The 23,268-nt window shown below is 47.5% G+C and overlaps 1 protein-coding gene across 2 annotated transcripts; it reads right to left on the bottom strand.

The window, feature by feature from the left end:
- Window positions 1–209: 209 nt before the first annotated feature.
- Window positions 210–19,671, bottom strand: LOC131823686 (cytochrome P450 4F3). Of its 2 annotated transcripts, none has more exons than XM_059160321.1 (13): window positions 19,578–19,671; window positions 18,993–19,191; window positions 16,943–17,087; window positions 13,673–13,726; window positions 13,453–13,580; window positions 11,479–11,600; window positions 10,491–10,761; window positions 8,599–8,665; window positions 8,284–8,413; window positions 1,529–1,662; window positions 1,367–1,431; window positions 1,095–1,177; window positions 210–687 (listed from the first exon to the last, which is right to left on the bottom strand). In XM_059160321.1, the coding sequence occupies exons 2-13, from the start codon at window positions 19,188–19,190 to the stop codon at window positions 510–512; spliced, it is 1,575 nt and encodes a 524-aa protein (XP_059016304.1). In that variant the 5' UTR covers window position 19,191; window positions 19,578–19,671; the 3' UTR covers window positions 210–509. The 2 variants fall into 2 exon arrangements, with proteins under 2 accessions (XP_059016304.1, XP_059016305.1); XM_059160322.1 differs by lacking the exon at window positions 16,943–17,087 and adding an exon at window positions 14,857–15,001.
- Between the last annotated feature and the right edge of the window lie 3,597 nt (window positions 19,672–23,268).

The raw sequence follows: 23,268 nt of genomic DNA, 5'->3' as shown, positions 1-23,268 counted from the left end.
GCTCCTCACAGTCCCGGAGCAGCAGTTCATGTCCCTGTGCTTTAATAAAATCACCTTTTTGCACCAAAGATGTCAAGAATTCTTTCTTGGCGGGGGGGGGGGGGGGGGGGGGGGCTCTGAACCCCAAACTTCAAACCACATCATATGGATGGAGGGCTGGCAGGAGTCTGGAGCCCCCTTACCAGGTGTTGAAATGAGAGAGACCACCTGGAGAGGCGAGAGTTTTAGCATGATTTTCTTTGTTTTATTTTCTATCTGTTGATTGGAAATCTGGAGTAACCACAGGTTTGATTCTGGGAGAACCCCTAATCAGCATGGGGCCTGTAGTCAGCTGGAAAGGCTGTCAGGGTCTTGGGCTCAGACATCAGTCTCCCCTCCACTCCGCCTCACCCATCCCTGCGTGCCCACAGGTCCTGGCGCCCCCTGCTGGCTCTCGGTGAAGCTCGGACAGAGGAGATGACACAGTTTCATTCCCGGGAATCCTCAAAGTGAGGCGTGTAAGGTCTGGGTCACCGGGGTGCCGCACTCAGCGGCTCCACGCGCAGCCAGAGTCCGCCCTCCGCGCGCAGGATCAGCTCCGGCTTCCTGCGCGGCTCCTCCTCGCCCGGCAGGACCCGGAAGCGCAGCAGCGTCAGCGCCAGGACCACCTTCATCTCGGTCATGGCGAACGTCTGCCCAATGCAGTTCCTGCGGGCACCAGTGGGGGCTCTGACTCGCCAGGGACCCCAGCAGGCCCCATGGTGCCCAGAACCTGGTCCGGGACCCTTTGCCCCGCCCGCAGGGATGCAGGAGGGAAGCAAACCATGCCTGGGACCCCCATGTGGGCTTGCCTAGCTCCGAGCTTGGCTCGGACCCCAGCCCTGGACTCAGGCCAGGGGACAGGGGGAAGGGGCGCGGCCCACACCGTGGACCCCTCGTTGGACCTACCCTACCCCCACTTCCCAGACCCTTACCTCTAACCTCTGAGGAGGGGAGAGAAGGAGAGCCATCCTCAATTTCCCCCTTTCCCGCCACCCCAAAACCTTGTCTGGGATCTCGGTCCCAGACCCCTGCCCCACCGCCCCATCCCCACCTCGGTTGCCCCCTGAGCTCACCTGGGCCCCGCAGAGAAGGGAATAAAAGCCAAGGGTGACCTCTCCTTGATGTTTTCTGGGTCAAAGCGAAAGGGGTTGTATACCTAAGGGTGGAGAGAGGCAGGGCTGCTGGTTGAGGTTTCCCAGGACAGCAAGCTTGGGAGAGGCAGACGTACGGTGGGGGGAGGTGATGTTTGATTTGCCAGGTCAGAACCCTGCGCCCTCCCCTAGGTTCCCCTAGGGGAATTGACAAGGAGGAGGGTGTGCTCTGGGTTTGGGGAGGGAGGCAGCACCTCAGGGTCTGGCCACACAGATGGGTTGTGGTGGGTCCCAAAAATACTAATGAGGCAGGTAACACCTGTGGGAGACAAGGAGCCAGTCAGGAAGAGTTTCCCCCTGCCTGATGGGCCCCTCTTCCTGCCCAGGAGGCTCCTTCCCCCTGAGGTTGTGGGCACCTTTGGGGATGACCCGGCCATCTGGGAGCACAATGTCCTGGCTACAGCAGCGGGAGATGACTGTGACTGAGGGATGCAACCGCAGACTCTCCTTGATGCACATGGTCAGGAAGGGCAACTGGGTCATGTCGTCCCTAAGAAAGCACCCCCAACAATTATCCACACAGCAAAAATATGCCCCCATGAGATCATCTCTCCCTATACCAAAATAAATTCCAGGTGGGTCAAATATCTCCAAACTCACTGAGTTCTGTACATTAAACATATACAGCTTTTGATATGTCAACCACACCTCAATAAAGTGGTTTTTTAAAAGAAAAAAGAAAAACAGCATCACAGAAGTAGAGCGAAAATTTAGCTGGGTGTTTCTAGAAGGTTTTCTGAACAAAACACAATACTCAAAAGCCAACCATAAAAGGGTTTACAGATTTGCATAAAAATTACATACTGTTTATTGCGAGAGAACAAAATCAAAAGCCAAACAAGTAAGAAACAACCAAAACACAGCCAAAGTTCTATCATGGTATTAGAGATACTAGCTAATGCAATTAGATAAGAGCAAATCTGAAAAGTGGGGGTAAATGTGTCATTTTTGGCAGATAGTGATTCTATGCTTAGAAACCACAAGAGAATACACCAGAAAATTTTACAAACATTGAAGATAAAGTAGGGGGTTGGATTCTTTTTCTCTGATCCCCTTCAAATGGTGTGGTGATTTCAATTTTTAACAGCTGATATTGTTAAGTAGTTCAAACTGGAAAACTATAAAACACTCCCCTCTGACTCAACACCATTCATTTCCCATTCTCACAGTTTGCCTACGTTCTTATTTTTTATTTGTCCTTTCAGAGTTACTTTTTGCATTAAAAAATTTTTAGAGTAGCATACTATATGTTACGCACACTGCTCTGTATTTTTTCATTCAACAGTAGAGCAATCTTCTCTTGTATACTTCCTGAGATTTGTGTCAGGAATAAAGGCAGCCTTGGGACACCTGGGTGGCTCCATCGTTAACCATCTGTCTTCGACTCAGGTCATGATCCCAGGATCATGGGATCCAGTCTTGCACTAGGCTCCCTGCTCAGCAGGGAGCCTGCTTCTCCTCTGCCTGCCTCTCCCTCTCCCCCTGCTTGTGTTCTCTCTCAGTGTCTCTCTCTCTCTCTCTGACAAATAAATACATAAAATATTTTAAAAAAAAGGGCATCCATATTCTGGAACTATAAAATAATTTCCCACAGTTTCCTCTAGAGCTTTTAAGACACTTTTATTTTTTATTTTAAATATTTGCTTCCATCTTGATGTTATCGGTTACAAGACATGAGGATCAGGTTGAATGAACTTTTCTCTGGGTAGCTCCCCAGTTATTCCAAGAGCTTTTTTTTTTTTTTTTTTTTTTAAGATTTTATTTATTTATTTGTCAGAGAGAGAGCGAGCGAGCGAGAGCGAGCACAGGCAGACAGAGTGGAAGGCACAGTCAGACGGAGAAGCAGGCTCCCTGTGGAGCAAGGAGCCCGATGTGGGACTCGATCCCAGGACGCTGGGATCATGACCTGAGCTGAAGGCAGCTGCTTAACCAACTGAGCCACCCAGGTGTCCCTATTCCAAGAGCTTTTAAAAAAAGATTTAATATGGGACTCCATACTTAGCATTTACTATGTCCACTGGACACAAAATTCATATGTATATTAAAAAATTAGTTTGCCATGTTGAAATAATAATCAATTAGAAAAGATAAAGATTGATGATGATGATATAAATACCTGGATTAAGCTTAGCCCCCCCCCAAAAATACAGAGATTGAAATCTGTATGTTCCAATGAATTTTAAACTTCTCTTAATAAAAATAGAAGATATGGGTCTTCATATCTTAACCCTAAGATACAGAAGTATCTTAATTTAACAAAATATGGGTTAATTTAACAAAATATGCATAAGAGACCTGATTTTAAAATTTAGATTTTATTAAAAGACTAAAGAATATTCAGATATCCAAAAATGGGAGTATTCCTGCCACAATCTAGGATGGTATGTGTTCAAATCATGAAGTAATCCATTTCTACAAGTCAATCATATATTCACCTCAACCAATAAAATATATTCAGTTCAAGTGAAAATCTACCAGATGTCTTTAGGAACTTGATAACCTTACTCCAAAACATTTCTGGAAGGATAAAAGATCACGAAGAATTAGGTCAATTTAAAAGGAAAAGATTAGGGGGCACTTGGGTGGTTGGTTGAGCATGTAGCTCTTGATTTCAGCTCATGTCAGGATTTCAGGTTGTGGGGTCAAGCCCCATGTCAGGCTCCACACTTAGCACAGAGTCTGCTTAAGTCTCCCTCTCCCTCAACCCCTCCCCAACTCTAAAATAAATTAATAAATGTTTAAAAATAATAAAAATAAAGATGAAGGGGTGCCTGGATGGCTCAGTCAATTAAGCATCTGCCTTCAGCTCAGGTCATGATCCCAGGGTCGGAGGATCGAGCCCCAAGTCGGGCTCCTTGCTCAGTGGGGATTCTTCTTCTCTACCTGCCACTTCCCCTGCTTCTGCTCTCTCTCTCTCTCTCTCTCTCAAATAAACAAATAAAATCCTTTTTTTAAAATGTTTAATAAAAAATAAAAATGAAAGATTAAGGAAGAGAAACTCACTCTGCCAGACATTAAGACCTACCACAAAGATGCAGTGATGAAACAAACACACAGTGTGGCTCTGCTGCAAGAACAGGAAAGGAGACTCATGCAACAGAGAATGTGAGTAAGTGAAGCCTTACCATCTGGTAAGGGAAGCGCACAAAACCCTATAATAAGGACAGACAGTAGGGCTGTGAAAGAAAGTTTAGACAAATGTGTCTCCATAAAAATTAACCAAAAGTGCTCCCTCAAAAGTCAAAAGGCTATCTTTTGCAACACAAGACAGAAAAGAATTATTTTTAAGTGAGTCATTATAAGTAAATATGAAAAAAGGGAAAAACTCAGAGAAACAACAAAAAAGGTGAGTACCACTCACATAAAGTGAAATACAAATGGCTCATCAATGTGCACAGAAGAAGGACCTGAATAGACATTTTTAAAAGAGGACACATGGATGGCCAACAGATACATGAAAATGTGCTCAAAATCACTAATTATCAGATACATGCAAATCAAAACTACATTAAGATCTCATCTCACACCTCACCACTGTTAGAATAGCTATTATCGGGGCACCTGGGTGGCTCAGTGGGTTAAGCCGCTGCCTTCGGCTCAGGTCATGATCTCAGGGTCCTGGGATCGAGTCCCGCATCGGGCTCTCTGCTCAGTAGGGAGCCTGCTTCCCTTCCTCTCTCTCTGCCTGCCTCTCTGCTTACTTGTGATCTCTCTCTGTCAAATAAATAAATAAAATCTTAAAAAAAAAAAAAAGAATAGCTATTGTCAGAAACACAAGAGATAATAAATGCCTATGAGGTTGTGGAGGAAAAAGAATACTGTGCGCCGCTGGTGGGATTGTAAATTGATTCAGACACTGTGGAAAACAGCATGACATTTCCTCAAAAAAATTAAAAAGCAGAACCACCACACTATCTGGGTAGTCATCCAAAGAAGATGAAAACTCTAACTCAGAAAGTGTATTGACTATGATACTGTAGGTAATCACACTGTATTGCATATTTGGAAGTTGCTAAGAGAATAGGTCTTAAAAGTTCACGTGACAAGAAAAAAAATTCCATAATTTCATATGGTGACAAATTTTAGCTAGAATAATTGTGGTGATCATATGCAATATAGACAAATATCAATTCATTTGTTGTATACCTAAAAGTAATAGAATGTATGTCCATTATACCTCAATATTAAAAAATTTTGGGAGTAGCCCCCCAAAATGTGCAAAAGATGTTAAGACTCTTAATTTAAAGAAACATTCCTAAAAAAGAGAAAATATGAAAAATTGGCTAAGATTTAAAAAATCTTGGGGGCGCCTGGGTGGCTCAGTTGGCAAGGCAACTGCCTTCAGCTCAGGTCATGATCCTGGAGTCCCAAGATCAAGTCCCACATTGGGCTCCCTGCTTAGTGGGGAGTCTGCTTCTCCCTCTGACCCTTCCCCTTCTCACACTCTCTCTTTCCCTCTCTCATTCCCTCTCTCAAATAAATAAATAAAATCTTTAAAAATAAAATTCAATAGAATAATAACAAAGGTAAAGGTATGAGAAATCTGGAATCATCAACTTCAGTGGACAGGAACAGATTTGCAGTAGCTACTAAAATGATAAAAACTTGGACTGTCTTTGACTCAGCAATTGCCCTTCCGGAAATTTGCACTGGAGATACATTCACATGTGTAAGCATGGGTCAGTGTTCACAGATGTTGACTACCCCATATTTATTTTATGAAAAGATTAGACACAATCCAGGTATCCATCAATGGGAGAGGTTTAGATAAATTATGGTAAAGCCATATGGTAGAATATTACACAGCAATCAGAAAGGAGGAACTAGAGCTCTGAAGTCCTATCACACACTGCAGCACTGCAGGCTGAAAGGTAAATCAGCACAGAGATTCTGGAAGGCAATTCATCAATGTCCAGTATAATTGAGAATACTAACATGAGTGACCTCATAATGGGGTAAACCAAGTAAACTATGGGCAGCTATGCAGAACACAGAAAGAAAGAGCCATAAGACTCATGTTGAGTGAATGGAACAAGTCACAAACTGTATGTATATAGAAATGCAAAATGTGTTAAGGACAAAAAGATGAGAGAGAGAGAGAGATGACAGATAGAGATGATAGAGAGATAGACAGATGTATAGATAGACAGTTATGGAAAGACACATGATAAATCAATGAATCTAGACATCCCTGGGGAGAGAGAAGGAGATTCAACTGAGGAGGAGAACGTCAATGATAACTGTAGTCTCCTTCATGTCTCAGGGCAAGAACTTGTTCTCATCATGGTTTTTGTAATTCAAAACTCTTTTCCAACAGTTGTGTTTTGAGGAAATGAAAAGATCTCAAAGACGCTTTGCTAATGTGTAGGCCTTAATTCCCATTGGCAGGGGTAGGGAGATAGTTTTCTTGTAGGTATAAGGATAGTCATCTTCTGGAAGGACACACAGGAAATCATTAACAGGAGTTACTCCTACGGTGAGGATTAAGAAAAACTTCATTTCTATTATAAACCTTCTCTTTCTTTTAAAGATTTATTAATTTATTTGAGGGGGAGAGGGAGGCAGGGAGAGAGAGAGAGAACCTTAAGCACATGTCATGCTTAGCGTGGAGCCGGACACAGGGTTTAATCTCACAACCCCAAGACCATGACCTGAGTGAAAATCCAGAGTTGGACATTTAACCGACTGAGCAACCAGGTGCCCTGATTATAAATTCTCTTTTTATATACCTTTTTTTTTTTTTTTACCAAGTGTATAGTTTGTTTTTTTGTTTTTGTTTTTGTTTTTTTTTGAAATCTTGGTTGAAGCAGCATAAAAGTGTTTCTCTATTCTACCTCACAGGGCTGCTATGCTGAGTGAAGGCATGGCATGGAAAATGTTACCTACAAGATGCCTGTCCAGTCCAATGCCTGCTCTACATCCCCAAGACCCTGGCCTGACCCAGGCCTCAAAATCCCCTCCCCGGTCCCCATGCTACAGCTTGTCCTCTCCAGTATGTTCTCACACTAGCCCTAGAAAGATCTTCCTGGTACCCAGATCTGACCTGTCCTCCTCCTGCTGCTCAAATAATCCCCGCAGTTCCCCCATTGCCCTTGGGTTGACAATTGAGGCCATTGACATTGATTCTAAAGTCTCCCACAACCAGTCTCTGCTACCATTCCCCAGCCATGTCACCTCACCATGAGTCAGTGTCTCTTTCTCTTTTTATTTCTCTCTCCCCTATGTCTCTGCCTGTCTGCCTCTCTTTCTCTTTCTCTTTCTCTTCTCCCTCCTTCCTTTTCTCCTTCTCTCTGTCTCTCCCTTTCTCCCTCCTTCCCCCTCTCTTCTCCCTTTCCCTCTTCCCTTCCTCTACTCCTCTTCACTTTGCCCACTCTGTCTTCTTGAACTAACTGCACCCTAACTACACCCAAATATCTACCAGTCGTCACTCAGCAAAGGCGCTCTCTCTACCCTTAGACTTGCCTCTCATACTGTCCACCACCCTAGTCCAGCTTATGTGGACCAGGAGTGTCCTGACCTGAGATAATTCTCCCACAAGTCTGGAGCTCTTGGAAGACAAGGGCCAGGACTGGTCCTTCTTGGGTCTCCAGCACACAGAGTGAGCTAAGATGAATTGGAGAAGGTACAGAACTGGTAATGGAAAGGTAGTGTGGCAGTGTTCTCTGAATGGAGGCTGGATGGATGAAGGTGCTGGTATTCCTGGATAAGAATCGAATGATTTTAGAACCACGTATCCCCTATGAATCCTGAACTGAACAATATGGAAGGAATTAGAAGGCAAGAGAGAAGCAAACATTTAAGGATTGAAGATGTTAAGGACAAAAAAAAATTGATTTAAGAGAGAAAAGTAAGAGAATGGAATGGAAGTTCACTTAATGAAAATGTACTAAGTGGCATCATTGGCCTTCAGACATTGTCACTCTTCTGTCAGCAGCCCAAATCTCTCAATTTCCCCTGCTCTCCAGACTGGGCACAGACCCTGACTCTGAGCTTTGCTTCTATTCTCACTAAGCAATAATGACAGAATTAACCAAAAGATCCTTCCCCTTCCCCAGCTGGGGAGCAAAGCCAAAGAGAGGCTCAGGAACAAACCATGATGTCCTGCACTCACCATTCAATCTCTTGAGGCTCGCGGTCCCTCAGGAGCTCTTGCACCTCCTGCCGACAGCGCTCCTGGTATTCTGGGTGCTTTGCAAGGTTGTACAGGACCCAGGAGAGGCCACTGGCTGTGGTGTCATGGCCTGAGAAGCAGCCAGACAGGCTTGGGTCTCTGGGCTTGTTCAGCACCAGAAGGTGGACAGCGCCTTTAATTAAGGCCCCCAGGGAGGATGGGGTGGGGTGGGCTGGTCCAGGGCCCACCTACCAAGTTCCTGGGATTGGACAGACCCCTGCCCCACTCCCCATAGTCCCACACTGGGATGCTCACCCTCAAACATGAAGGTGTCAGCCTCTGCTCGGATGTCCTCATCTGACAATCGTTTTCCATCTTCATCCTGGAGAGAAATAAGACACACCCCCACACACACCAAATCACATCAGCTCTGAGAGCTCCTGAGCCTAACCTGAGCCAACCTCTGAACCTCTACCATCCATCCAGAGACCCAAGCCCACCCTGCATTCTTACACCTCCTTTGTTCACTATCCCCAGAGACCCCACACCACAGCCCTCCTCCCAGGCCTCTTTACCCCGTCCTTTTTCCCTTATGGGAGGAATCAATGATTCATGAATATTTTCATGTTTCTAGATGATGAAAACTTTGTGGGAAAAAAGTTACTGGCAGGGGCGCCTAGGTGGCTCAGTGGTTAAAGCCTCTGCCTTCAGCTCAGGTCATGATCCCAGGGTCCTGGGATTGAGCCTCATATCGGGCTCTCTGCTCAGCAGGGAGCCTCCTTCTCCTCTCTCTCTCTCTGCCTACCTCTCTGCCTACCTGTGATCTGTCTGTCAAATAATTTTTTTTTTAAATCTTAAAAATTTTTAAAAAAAAGTTACCAGCAACCTGGATTTCAGGAGATTGAATGACAACTTCCCTTGGAAGTTGGAGATTGAGCATTGCTCCAGAGACATTTGCTCACATTCTAGGATAGTAAATCCAGAGATTCCTCATCTACCCTAGCAATAAGCCAACAGAACCTACAGACATTGCCTTCTCAGTGAAGAGGACTTGCTTATACTTATTTTATTTTATTTTATTTTACTTTTTCAGTGTTCCAAGACTCATTGTTTATGCACCACACCCAGTGCTCCATGCAACACGTTTCCTCCTTAATACCCACCGCCAGGCTCACCCATCCCTCCATCGCCTCTCCTCCAAAACCTTCAGTTTGTTTCTCAGAGTCCACAGTCTCTCATGCTTTGTCTCCCCCTCCGATTTCCCCCAATCCACTTTTCCCTTCCTTCTCCTAATGTCCTCCATGTTATTCCTTATGCTCCACAAGTAAGTGAAACCATATAATTAACTTCCTCTGCTTGACTTATTTCACTCAGCGTAATCTCTTCCTGTCCCATCCATGTTGATACAAAAGTTGGGTATTCATCCTTTCTGATGGAGGCATAATACTCCATAGTGTATATGTACCATATCTTCTTTATCCATTCATCCGTTGAAGGGCATCTTGGTTCTTTCCACAGTTTGGCGACTGTGGCCATTGCTGTTATGAACATTGGGGTGCAGATGGCCCTTCTTTTCACTACATCTGTATCTTTGGAGTAAATACCCAGTAGTGACTTGCTCATACTTTAAAACTCTCTCTCTCTGTCTCTCCCTCTCTCTCTCTCTCTCTCTCTCTCTCACACACACACACACACACACACACACAGACGAAGAAGGGGCAGATGTGTCAGCAGTCCTTCATAAATTCCAGGATTAATAATGTAGGGTTACTGCTCCTGTGATGGAAGCATGGATGCATGTACACATACAAGCATCCTGTAGGTCTCAGAAGAATTTCAGAAAGAGGAACCATGCCTACAAAGTAGCCTTTCTGTCTACTCATACTTTTGTGAGCAATAAATGCGCTTCTCTGATCTAGGGTTCTGGTATATAAATACACACACACACACACACACACACACACACATGAGCCTACCTTATTAAGTAGCGTAAAATCTCAGGCCCATCCCACTGTCAGACTTAACAGTCCACTGTAGGCTGCATTCCACATAGTCTTCTCTAAAACATATCCCTAATCCATCCCTCCCTTCCTCAAGCAGCTTCCATGGCTCCCCATTGCCCTCTGGATCAAGTCTAAGTTCTTCAATCTCAAATTTGAAACCAAGGTCTATTCTACCTCTTATATTTAGATCCCAGTGAAACACACCTTGGTCAGCAGGAGGACATCAATGAAGTCCAAAGTCTTGGTCTTGGCCTTGGCCTCGAGGAAGTCATCAACACCCTGATCGGGGAGAGTGCGGCGTCGCTCCTGAATAACAGCATCTGTGAAGTTGTGCACCAGGCGGCAGGCTCTGCGGAAGCGCTGTCCATCTGGAGTGAGGTAGTACAGGAAGTCCGTGTGCAGGAGGATCTGCTGATGCCGTTTTGCCACGAGGGCACTGAGCTCTAAGATGGCAGCAATATATTCACTAGGCTTCCTGCAGGATGAGGACATGAAGGGGGCAACAACTTAGCTCACCTCAACACTGAGAAAAGGCCTCCCACCAGAAGCTGGGAGCTACATCCCATCAGAATACTGAATATCAGAAGACAGATTGTCCCACAGGTACGTGGTGGGGATGATCCAGGAGACTTAACTCTCCAGAACTTCTCTCCCTGATTCCCATTTCTGTGCATGCCCCAGGCACCCTATCCCAGCTGAGACATTATGCATTTCTCCTCTCTCTCCATACAGCTCAGACTTTACCTTCTTTATGGACCAGGGCCTCTCCCTATTCAATACCATCCACCATCTACACAGCAATTGGTCTTCCCCAGAGTCAGATGTCCAAGAACAGCTTTGACCATGACCCTCATTAAGTCACCGCCTTCCATGATATGGAATGGCACATGAATAAAGTTCATATGCTTTTGTCTGCATCTTGAAAGTCCTTAAGATGCAGCCCCACCCAACTGCTCCACCCTCATTCCCAAGGTGGCTCCTCACTGTGGCACATGATTTGCTCATCGTGGCCCCTTGTCCTTTATCAAACATTTCTAACTACCTGAAAGTATCACCTTTTCTCTTTCCCTTCCTTGTCCTTCAATGTCTACTTCTGATCCATCTCCTCCAGAAAGTCCTTTCTGATTGTGCTGATCAGTGTTCCCTTCCCCCATCTATGGCTTATGTTCACATTCCCAGGGCAGAGACTCACTCCTGGCAATTGCTGTCAAAACCGAAGACACATTTCTGCAGACTGTCCAGGGTCATGAGGCTAATGTGTTCAAACATGTCCAGATGGTTGCTACCCTCTGACACCAGGCGCTTCCACTTGGCCTGGAAGAGAAGGAGGAAAAGCTGGGGCTGGAACTTGCCTCCCCTGAAGCCCTCTCCAACACCAGCCACCAAGATGGAATCCCCCAGACCCAGCCTCTTGGCCCCAGGCACCCATTCTCAAGGAGGACCTGGGTAGAAGTAGAAACTGTTACTATTAAGGCCCCAGGCCTGGGAGTCCGGAGACCAGAATTCAAATTCTGGCTCTGCCTCCCATACTCTATGTGCCCTTGGTCAATTCTTGCCCTCTCTGGTCACCACATGCCAAAGCTTCAGTAACAGTTAAGATGACTTGCTCTGATGAATAATAAACCAGGTTGGAATCCCAGCTCCACTTATTAGCTCATGTGCTAGCTGTGTGAACATGGGTAAGCTCCCTAACCTCTCTGAACCTCATTTTTATCACTTATAATGGACAAGATTATCTCTACCTCAGAAAGTTGTGAAAATCAAATGAGATACCATATGCTGTGGAATGTACACATGGATTCTGGTGTAGAGTAAGTTCTGAATAAATGTTGATTTTCATCATTTTAATTGTTATAAATTAAGAAAAGGTAGTCTGTGGATAGTCCTGGGGCCCTGAGTACCCCTGCACATTCTAGCTGGTATGCCAAAGAAGTGCAAGACCTTGATGTTCTTTACTTGAGCCATTTCTCAGAATTGTTTGCAGCAAACACCCTTAGTGATAAGGTAATATTTCCCTCTGGACAAATGTCAGACTTCCTTCTAATTTCCTAAAAGTCAGGGAGTCCCTAAACTTAGTACCCCTGCCCTGTCATGTGACATACTGCATTAACATTGAAGCCCACCTGTGTTGGCCTCATGGAACTTGGTGACTTAGAGAAAAAAATGCAATCAAGAAGCATGTGTGCTTGCTGTTCTATGAGTAATAAACCATCCTTTGTCTCTGAAACAGGAGTCTCCTGTCTTCTGACAGAATCCACAAAATGATACCAATCTCACTCCTCAGCTTGCAAGTATGAAAAAAATCCCAGGCACTTTGCAAAACCCCAACCTTCTTTTCTTCACTTCCCTATAGCCACACCCTCTGCAATGTGATTTTTCAGCAATTTCCATTAAGAGGTGGAGTCTTTTTCACTACCTTTTGATTCTATGCTGGTCTTTTGCCTTGCTTTGACCAACAGACCATGGTGAAAACAATGAAGTGATCTTCCCAAACCTAGATCTCAAGAGGCATTGAAACTTCCTCTCAGCCTCTTGGGACCCTGCCTCAGCCATGTGAACAAATCTGAGATGCCTTCTGGAAGGAGAGAATCACGTTAAAGAAAGTTCAGTTGTCTGAGCTGAGACCATCCTAGATCAACCTGCAGCCAGCCAAGCCCCAAACATGTGAATTCCCAGATCTGCAATGTATATACCTGACCCACCGCTAGTCAAAGGTGTAACCTTTGATTAAGGATGTGACCCCATCCATGTCCAGAAGACCCTGACAACTAACTCATAGACTTGTTAGCACTAATAAATCCTCATTGTTTGAGAACACTGATTTTGAAAGTGGTTCATTATTAATTCAGTAATAACTAATGTATGATGCTCATGACATTCACCTGTGTCTCAGGTTCCAAGGCGTCTTTGCAAGGGAAACATAAAAACTTCCAAAAACCTTCCAAGAACCTACTGTGTGCCAGGAACATGAACATATTACATTCTCTTTCCCACCCTGCAATGTGGGGACCATTACTCCCATTTTACAGCTGAGAAAATTGAGACTCAGAGAGGAAGAGCAATGGCCCCAAAGCTAATCTAGAAGAGCCAGGATTCCAGACAAGATGTCACAGAGCCCCCATCACCACCAAGACTTCAGCTGGGACCTTGGGTTCAAGAGACTCACATGCATGACATTCGCAGTGCCATTGAAAATCTTCACATAGGGCTTCAGGATGTTGAAGTGGAAGGCAGGTGTCAGCATGCGGCGGTGCCTGCCCCACTTGTCACCAGCACTCAACAGGAGCCCATCCCCTAGTAGAAACAGCAACGAGGAGTAGGCAAGGGCAGTGCCTTCTTTTGGCCCCCGAGGTTGTCCCCAGTCCCCTGTACCCACAGTTACTCACCCAGCCAGGGTTTCATGAAGCTGTAGAAGACCATGTCCTTGGGTGCGATGGCAGCTGACAAGAAGGGGGACCATCAGGGTTCATAAGAGGGGAAGGGGAAGTGCTTTGGTTTGGGGGGATAGAAGCTGCCACCAGGGGTCTCCATACCCACTCTAAGCCCAGTGTGGCAGGAATGGAAACAAGAGCAGAGGAAACAGAGAAGTGGGGAGGTGAGGGGAGACCAGACCAGGCTGCAGCACAGAGCAGAACAAAGGCAGAGCCTGCAGACATAACCCCATGTACATAGATGCACCCTAACATGGCAAAAAAAAAAAAAAAAAAAAACACCCCACCATAAATTGACATGGCTTCTACCTGGTCCAATTTGTTCAAAACACCCAAACACAAGTCAGCACTCCACAAAATGCCTTTACAGAGTCCTAGGACACCTCATCTGTCCCAGAACCCCTGACATCTCCTGCAACAACTGACATAGCCCCACCATGTGTTAACAAATCCTAACATGAAACATTGTGTATAACACACATTGACAGGATGCAATGTGCTCGGACATGGACCCAAAGTCAACTTGATACAACATCAGCATGCCCTTCAGATGGCCTCAGACAAGACTTAAATATGACCCCACTAATGTCACAGCTGTGGACTAGGTATGACACAGACATATCCTAAGACAGGCTCTGGACAAGACTCACAGGAAGCCTCAGCATTTCTCAGAAGAATTCTGGGTCACGGACCTCAGACAAACCCCAGACATGGCCCAGACATGACAGGAGAACCGGACATCTCAAAAGGCATCTCGGACAAAAACCAGACAGAACCCACACATGTCTCAAATATCCTTGGCCACAGTCAAGCCCCAGACATAACAAAGGGCACCTTCACTGGATAGCAGGTATAACCATATACCAGGCAGGTATAACCAAGCGTAATGTACACCGGCTGTAACCAGAAGGCAGGTGGAAACATAAATGTCACTAGACGTGGTCATACAGCACACACTGCATAATCACACCCTAGGCATGAGCACACATGACTGTGGGTCTGGCCGGTGGGGGTGCAGGTGAGACAGAGACAGAGGCATCTCTGCCAAAGCCCCTCCTATCTGCAACTGGGTCACCAGCTAAGCTGGAAGCAGCACAGAGACCTCAGCAGTGAGTAAGCCATGGCCATGGTGTGTCTACCTGGAGCAAAGAGCACGGGCTTGATGCAGGTGGGGTGGAAGATGCGGATCACCGCATTCCAGGGACCCACCCACCAGCAGCACACATCCCCATAGGTGCTTGCCAGGTCCTGTGTGTACAGCAGACCTTCCTCTGAGCTCTGAATCTGGAGAGGAACAAAGAGGGCCCAATTCATGCTCTTTCTAGGTGGCCATAGGATAGAAGTACATGCAGGACAAAGACCCAGACCTGAACCCCATGAATACCCTTCGGCAGCCCAGCCTCCTCCTGGGATCCCTCCTCTGTCCATCCATATGACAACTGGGGTCCCTTGGTTACAAGAACAAAAGGGGTCTTTCCCCATTTTGTATCCTAAACATAAGAGAACTGAGGCTCTGAAGAATGAAGTTACTTGCCTAAAATTTCCCAGGTACTAAGTGCATTCCAGAGATCTAAGCCCAGGTCTGTCTGAATGCAGAGTCTCCATTCTTAGCCACGGAATTGCTTTGAGCCTCAAAAGAATAGCTCTGAGAACCTGTACTTGCCAAGACTAAACAATCAGATCCACAGTGATTAAATGAAAAATTTGGACACTTAGGTGGTTCAATCAGTTGAGCATCTGCCTTTGGCTCAGGTCATGATCCTGGGGTACTGGGATTGAGTTCCACATCAGGCTCTCTGCTCAGCAGAGAGTTTGCTTCTCCCTCTCTCCCTCCTTCTCCCCTCCCACCTGCTCATGCATTCTCTCTCTCTCTCTCAAATAAATAAATAAAATGTATTAATTAATTAAAAGTCGATCCTGGGATGCAGGCCAGGAAAATTAAAGGGAATTCTTCAACTTTTCCTGTAACTGTTCGGAATACGGTCACTTTTCCACAGGGCTTGAGATTCTGGGACTCATCTTTACAAGAATGAGAGTGAAGCTATCACAGTGGGAAACAACAACAGCAACAAAAAAAATGAAGACAGATTTTGATGATGTTGTTTGAGACCTTGATCCCGCCATACCTGAAGACAACATCCCTGGATTTCACTGTAAATAGGTGTCCTTTCTTTGATTGGACCACATAGGATTGAGTTTCTACCACTCACAACTGAAAGAAACTCTGGTATCCAGAGAGAACAGGGTCAACCAGAATTCGGGTGTTAAAAAGCCAGGATCTCTGTCAGATGCTGCTCATTTCCCTGCTCAGTCTGGTCTGTCTGGAGGTAGAGGAAGCAGAAGACAAGGAAGGGAGCCAGGCTGGAGTGGGCTCTCCTCAGGGAGGTTCCTGGGGCCTGGTGCAGGAGGGCAATGAACTTGCAGTGGACAAGCTGTAGGCTAGGGTGGAAGGAACCAACCCACCAGAATGTCTATGGATGTCACAGAAATAGCAGCCCAGGTACTCCACCAGGTGACAACCCTCATTGCTCTGGCCATGGGGATGGGTGAGAGTGAGACCAGGCCCAGCAGGGGAACTCGGATGCTATCAGTGTGCACTGCATCACTCCGCCCTGTCCTTTAAAAAGATTTTTGGTCTTGGGCACCTGGGTGGCTCAGTGGGTTAAGCCTCTGCCTTCAGCTCAGATCATGATCTCAGGGTCCTGGGATCGAGGCCCGCATCAGGCTCTCTGCTCAGCAGGGAGCCTGCTTCCCCTCTCTGTCTCTGTCTCCCTACTTGTGACCACTCTCTCTGTCAAATAAATAAATAAAATCTTTAAAAAAAAAAAAAAAAAAAAGATTTTTGGTCTTTTCCCAGGTCCAGTAACTCCTCCTCCAGGAAGTCTCCTAGCCTGCCCCAACAGAGGCCTTGATTCTCCTCTGGGCTGCCACAGCTCTCTCCCTCTGGCCAGTTCCTTACCTCATCAGTTAGGGAATCTCTCTGTCTAGATCCATCTCTTCAAGATTGGGGTTTCCTCCAGGACAGAGCCTTGGATTGAACAGTGGGGGGAGGAGAGGGAGAGAACGGGGTTGGCAAATACCAGAAGGGAAGAGGAGGATGGCTGAGAGAGAAGAGGGGAGGAGGGCCCAGGGACCTGCAGGGGCTGCAGGGAAGCTTGGAGACGGAGGAGTTGGAAGCCCTGGGGTATGTCAAAGCACCCACCACCACAAGCTCCACATGAGTACCTGAGACGCTGGTGACACTCCGGACCATGTCGGGGTGGCACAAAACGACCAGGGGCCAGATAGGACCCATCCACAACTTGAACCCCTGGGTATAGATGGCCACGTGCTGACTTACGACCCTCAAACCCTGCTCCGTGGGGGGGGCCTACAAGGAAACGGGGGCCGTCACCTCCCCAGAAGGAGCCACAGCAGGTGTCCCTGCAGCCTCTCCAGTGGACAGAGTGTCCAGATTCTGCCTGGATGGAGGGAACCTCTGCCTTCCCTCTGGAGACAGGAGGGTCCTAAAGGCCTCTCCATGTCCCAAGGCTGCAACCCAGGTCACAAGGAGAAGACACACTCTCTGCCCACAGAGAGTCTGACCATGGCGTGAGAAGTGAGATTCTTCTTCTCCTGGGAGTGATTCCAACCTCAGCAAGGTTCCCATGGGGGAGGTTTGTGGTCAGCAGGATGGCCTCAGGACTTGTACTGGGGCTCATTCCCACACCCTGTCATGTCCTGGCCAATCCACATACCCCCATCTCCCACACGGTGAAGGGTCTCAAGACATTCCAGCCCCTAAAAGACCCCAAGGGACAGATGTATCTCTGCTCATCACTCAGGAGGGTAGCTCCCACCTTTGAGTGCCTATTGCCTGGCAAGGCTGTGCTTAGAGCATCCTCTATCTATCTCTTTATCTATATATCGCCCCTGAACTTATGAACTCTGATCAGTTGTGCCCTTTACGAATGAGGAAACCAGGCCATATCCCCCAAATGGAGAACTGGGGGCATGGTTAACTCCTAGAGATGCATTCTCTTCAGTCCCTCTCTGTCCCTCCAGGATACCCCATCCTGGCCTGACAAATCCTCTCAGGTGCTACAGACAGGTGAACAGAAAGCATTTTCACCTTTCTGACGGCTCCTTGCTCCCCTAGGAACCCTGAGGCAATTATGAGATTGGTCCAGAGAGGGAGAGTGACTCAGCTGAGCTCACACAGCCAGAAGACCTAGAGAAGAGTGACCCAGACCAGCCTCCATGGCCAAGCACTGGAGGGGGGAGTATAAACAGTAAATTGATAACGTTCCTGCTATGCCCAGGGTTTCTTAAGAACATTCTAAGACCCAGAATCTCAGGCAACCTCCACAATGTGTCCCAGAATGTCCCGTTCCAACCTAAGCGATAAGCAGTAAAATCACAGGAAATCCTTCCTCCAGCCATGGTTCTCATCCTGAGCAGTGGATGCGTGCGGCTAACTGCTCATTCACGGCTCATCATGGCCTTGACCATGGCAGGTGATTGCAAATTTACCGCCTATGTCATCAAACACTTAGAGTGTCTGTTGTATATCAGCCCCTGGGCTGGGCATTCAGGTGTCTGCTCCCCAGAGCAACTATCTAGTTGGATAGGTGGAAGATAAGTAATTGGACAATTAACTCTAATTAAGCATAGCAGACCCAAAAGTTGACCAAAAAGTTGACCAAAAATCAACATCTGGGGTGCAGGAGAGTGGTCAAAGAAAGCTTGTGCAAGGGGAAGTGAGCAGTTAACTTTATTCAGGTTGGGTAATGGGCCCATTGGGACATCTTAGCAGGGAAGAGGAAGCTGTCCTGGGAAGGGGTATGGGTGGGAAGCTAGACCCCTGTGGGTCAGGGTGGTGAGGTCATAGCCAATACCTGTAGGGAAGTGAGCAGACACAAGGAAATGGGCCAGGCAGGGGGTGGACACCCCCCCCTTCCCATACAGCACCCTTGAAAAGATGTCCAAGTTACCTATGAGCCCTGCGAGCCCCAGGAGACTGTGCCTGTGCAGCCTGCCATGGGAGCCCTTCAGAGGGACATTAATGTAGGGAGGAGAGGCAGGAAGTGGATGAAATGGAGAAAGTTGGGAGGGCAAAGATATGCAAATGGCCTGGGATGGCAGAGTAGAAGAATGAGTGTGTAAAGAGGAGCTCCGCTAGCCTCCCGACTTCTTCCCTGGCCCAGACTCCAGCCCAAGCCCTGATCCCCATCCCAGATCCTTCAAGAACTCCAACCTCCCTGATCCCCCAGACCCATCTCCCACCCACACTCACCAGGCCCAGGTGACCCCAGAACCAGTTGCGCCTCGGAGGCTGCGGGAAACACCGGAGACGGCAGCAGATGTCATGCAGTCGGTAGCTCCAGGTCAGGATGCGGGCCAGCAGCCAGGCGGCCCCAGCCAGCAGCAGGAGGTGCCACGGGGAGGCTGCCAGCTGCCCCAATCCCAGCCAGGACAGGCTCAGCTGTGACATCCTGGGACAGAGGGAATAGAGGGTGAGTTCCTAAGACCCAGGGGTGAGCTCCCCGGACTGCTCACAAACAGACCCAGGCTGAGAGGGACAGGGACAGCATGGGAGAGACAGGAAGGGGCAGAGAAAGTGAACACTGGGAACTGGGCAAACTGTGTGTGTGTGGGGGGGGGGGGGTGCGTTGCCAAAGGGGGAAGAGAATCAGAAGAATTCCAGAGGAAGACGTAGAGTGAAAGGGAGAAAAAGGGAAACAGAGACAGAGTGAAAGATAGTTAACCTCCCACTGGTAGCCCCTCTTAGCCCAGGACAGCTGTGCCCTGGATTCAGCCCCACCTGGGGCAGCATCCTTCCCCACCCCCACACCCAGGGCCAGGATACCCAGCCTGGTACCTTCAGTCTGGAGCAGCTTAGCCACACAACCTCCTCTCTCTCCTCTCCTCTCCTCTCCTCTGGGGAAGTCTTTGCCTCTGGCCCCTGACCTAGGGGACAACACTGCCAGGGGCCAGGCTAAGCCAGCCAATCCCGCCTGTCTGCTTTCCTCCTCCCCACCTGGCAGTGGCCCAAATGGTGGGTGGGGGAGGGGCACTTCAGTGTTATCAAGAGAGTTTGGGTGCTGGATCCTCAGAACTCAATGTGCCTCCCACGTGGGGTAAGGGGTGAGTTGGGGGATGGGCAAAGGTGACACTGGGCGCCCAAGTTAACAGCCACCCCTGCCCTTTCAAAGTTGGGTTGCAGCAGGTAAAAACTTGTGAGTTCAGGTGTCATGGGAACAGGATTAGGCCAAATCTTGAGAGTTCAGGTGTCATGGGAACAGGATCAGGCCCAAAACTTATCTGGGGCTCCCCTCCATATGCATGAGTCAGGGGGGTGGCCTGTATTAGTTTTTAGCACAGAACCAGGAAGCCTCTGGCCTCTGGACTGCCACCCTGGCAGGAGTTCAGTCCTGCCTCCAAGCAGCCCAGGGCCTGGGCTGAGACATGACTGCTGGGACAGGAACAAAGGAACCGGCCTGGCTAGGGATTACCTGCATCAGATTCAGGGGGTCAGGGGCCCAGAGAGAAGGGTGCACCTGGGGGTGAGGAGGTAAGGCTGCAGGGGGTCAGGGGGCCAGGAGAGGATGTGGCCAGACAGAGGAAGCAGAGCTGGGAGACCCTGCGTGGAGTTCTGCCCTATCCTGGCTGTGACTGTGAGCTGTGCCAGCACCCTTGGACTCAGTCTTACCATCTGGAAAATGGAGGGTGGTCCGATGAGGGCCTGAGATTAGGACAGAAGATAGTTCCACAGGAAGATAGAAAGGATCAGAACGCTCCAAAAAGACAGGCTGAAGAGAAAGGATTGACTCTAGTATTTGTGCTGCTGTGTGCCAACACTCCAATAAATTAAACCTACTCTTGCAGAAGACTGTGTGTTAAGTGTGCCTACTGTGTGCTGGGCACCTCAAAAAGTATGCCTACAGTGTGTTGGAAACTCTACATGAACTGTGCTTACTATGTGTCAGGTACACTATATAAGTGCTCCCACTGTGTGCCAGGTACTCTCTACAAATCCTATGTATGCCCGGTGGTCTACCTAAAGCATGCCTACTGTGCGCTGGGTACCCTCCCTAAGGCATGTCTCCAAGTGCTGGGAGCTCTAACTAAAGCACATTTTCCATGTGCTAGGTACTTTATGTAAAGTGCACCTACTGTGTGCTGGGTGTTCTATGTAATATATACCTACTGTGCGCCAGATGCCCTCATAAAGCACACCTACTATGCGTCGGGTGCTTTACAGAAAGTGAGCCTACTCTGCAAAATACTTTACATGAAACATGCCTACTGTGTGCCAGGTACTCTACACAAAGTGTACCTGCGATTTGCTGTGTACTTTACATAAATCAGACTACAGTATGACAGGTGTTCTATATAAAGCATACCTACTGAATGCCAGACATACTACATAAAGAGTGCCTACTGGGGTATGTACTAGGGGCTCCACATAAAGCATGTCCACTGAGTGCCAGGTACTGAGCACAAAATGTTCCTTCAGAGTGCCAGGTGCGCTACATAAAGTAATCCTACTGTGTGCCAGATGATCTGCCTATGAACTAATGCTTCACCCTGTCCTCAGCTTCTGAGCCAGTGCCCTGAATCAGGAAGAGAGACCCAGGAGATGACATCCACAGGAGGGAGGTAACCTATTTAACAGCAGAGAAAACTGAGGCTCAGAGAGGGCAAGCCTCTAGCCCAAGTTGCAGAGCTTGAAGGAAGCCAGGTCTGTCATATTTCCCAAGCCCAAGCCTTTCCCCTCTGCCAAGCTGCTCCACACTGTTGATAAGGGACAATGCCCTATGAATCCAGGGACATTTACATGGTGGAATCTCAGGCAATGAGGTGACCCAGAAGGAGAATTCTTTTTTTTTTTATAATTTTTTATTTTTTTAATAAACATGTATTTTTTATCTCCAGGGGTACAGGTCTGTGAATCACCAGGTTTACACACTTCACAGCACTCACCATAGCACATACCCTCCCCAATGTCCATAACCCCACCCCCCTTCTCCCCACCCCCTCCCCCCAGCAACCCTCAGTTTGTTTTGTGAGATTAAGAGTCACTTATGGTTTGTCTCCCTCCCAATCCCATCTTGTTTCATTTATTCTTCTAGAAGGAGAATTCTTAAGACACTCCCATTGCCCAGTAGATTATCCTCTCACATCCAGGATGCATCAATCAATGGAACTAGTGCTCCCCTCTGGGCTCTTTCCTTGGTCTTGTCCAGAACTGTCTATGGGGTGCTCTTAGGTGAGAGAGGACATGAGGGATTGGGGCTCCTGGCAAAGCTACTGAGCAAAGAATGGGGAAAGAGTCCTCCTGACACTGGTAGGATGCTGGTGATGCCCCCAAACTCTCCCCTCTCCCATGGGCCAAGAGTTCAGGCGACTAAAGCCTGAACTAAAGCCCTCGGTGGAGTGGGTTGCAACACCCCTACCTGCCTGCTTTTTCTTCTCTCCGTGGAGGCAGAGCAGACTACCCCTTCTGGCAGGTCCATCCACAGAGGGATCAGGAGGCATGGCCAGAGTACGCTAATCCAGGCAGAATCCTGGACACACAAGAGAAAAAGCCCTCAAAGCCCAGGGGCTCCACTCACTGTGGACCTACTGTGTGCCAGTAGTGAATGGGCAGTTACAGCAGGAATGGCATTTGCCCCCATGAGCCATGATCTTGTTTTAAGCCCTGTAGATCTATTCACCACTTTCCCCCACTCATTTTACAGTTGACAAAGCTGAGGCTGAAAGCTCTTTGAGTGATTGATTCGCCCGAAGTCCTACAGCTGGTGGAGCCTGGCTGTGCACCAGGCAGCCGCACTTCACCCTGGGTTCCCTGAACCACCAGGCAGAGCTCTTTGCATCTGCACATGGACATTTCATTAGCACCACCTCCTAAAGTAGCAGGAATGATTTTAAAAGACAAGAATCCGCTTAATTTTAAAAGACAAGAATCCACTTATGCACATAAGTGTGGTGCATAAAGAATGGATCTTGCAACACTGAAAAAAATTAAATTAAATTTAAAAAAGAAAAAATTAAATTTAAAAAAAAGATAGTGCACATAAAACACATAGGACAGAGGAAGGGCTGAGTAAATGCCTGTCACTGTTATTGTTTCTGTTGTTGCTGTGTAATTATCCAACAGCCCTGCAATATCTCATTCACGAGTTTGTTGTTTTGGGGGGGTTTTTTGTTTGTGTGTTTCTTTGTTTTTACAGAAGAGGAACCAGAGGTTCAGACAGGGGAAGCAACTTGCTCCAGCCCCACAGCTAATTAGGTAAATATGACAGTACAGGTGACAGCAAAGCCTTGCACACAGTCAGTGCTCAGTGACTATCTGGGAATGAAAGAAAGGTTTGCAGCCGTGTACTCTAAGGATTGGCTACTCAAGGTGGTCCTCAGACTTCCACCATAGGTATCACCTGAAAGCTGGTAGGAAATTCAGAATCCTGCACTCCTACCCAGAAATATTGACTCCAAACTGTGTCTAAGTAGATCCTCAGGAAAACTGTATACACGTCTTCGAGTTTTTAGAAATGTTGCTGTAAGACAGG

The sequence above is a fragment of the Mustela lutreola genome, chromosome 2 (genome assembly GCF_030435805.1).
Source record: "Mustela lutreola isolate mMusLut2 chromosome 2, mMusLut2.pri, whole genome shotgun sequence".
Lineage (NCBI taxonomy): Eukaryota > Metazoa > Chordata > Mammalia > Carnivora > Mustelidae > Mustela > Mustela lutreola.
This window is presented reverse-complemented; position numbering and strand designations above follow the sequence as displayed.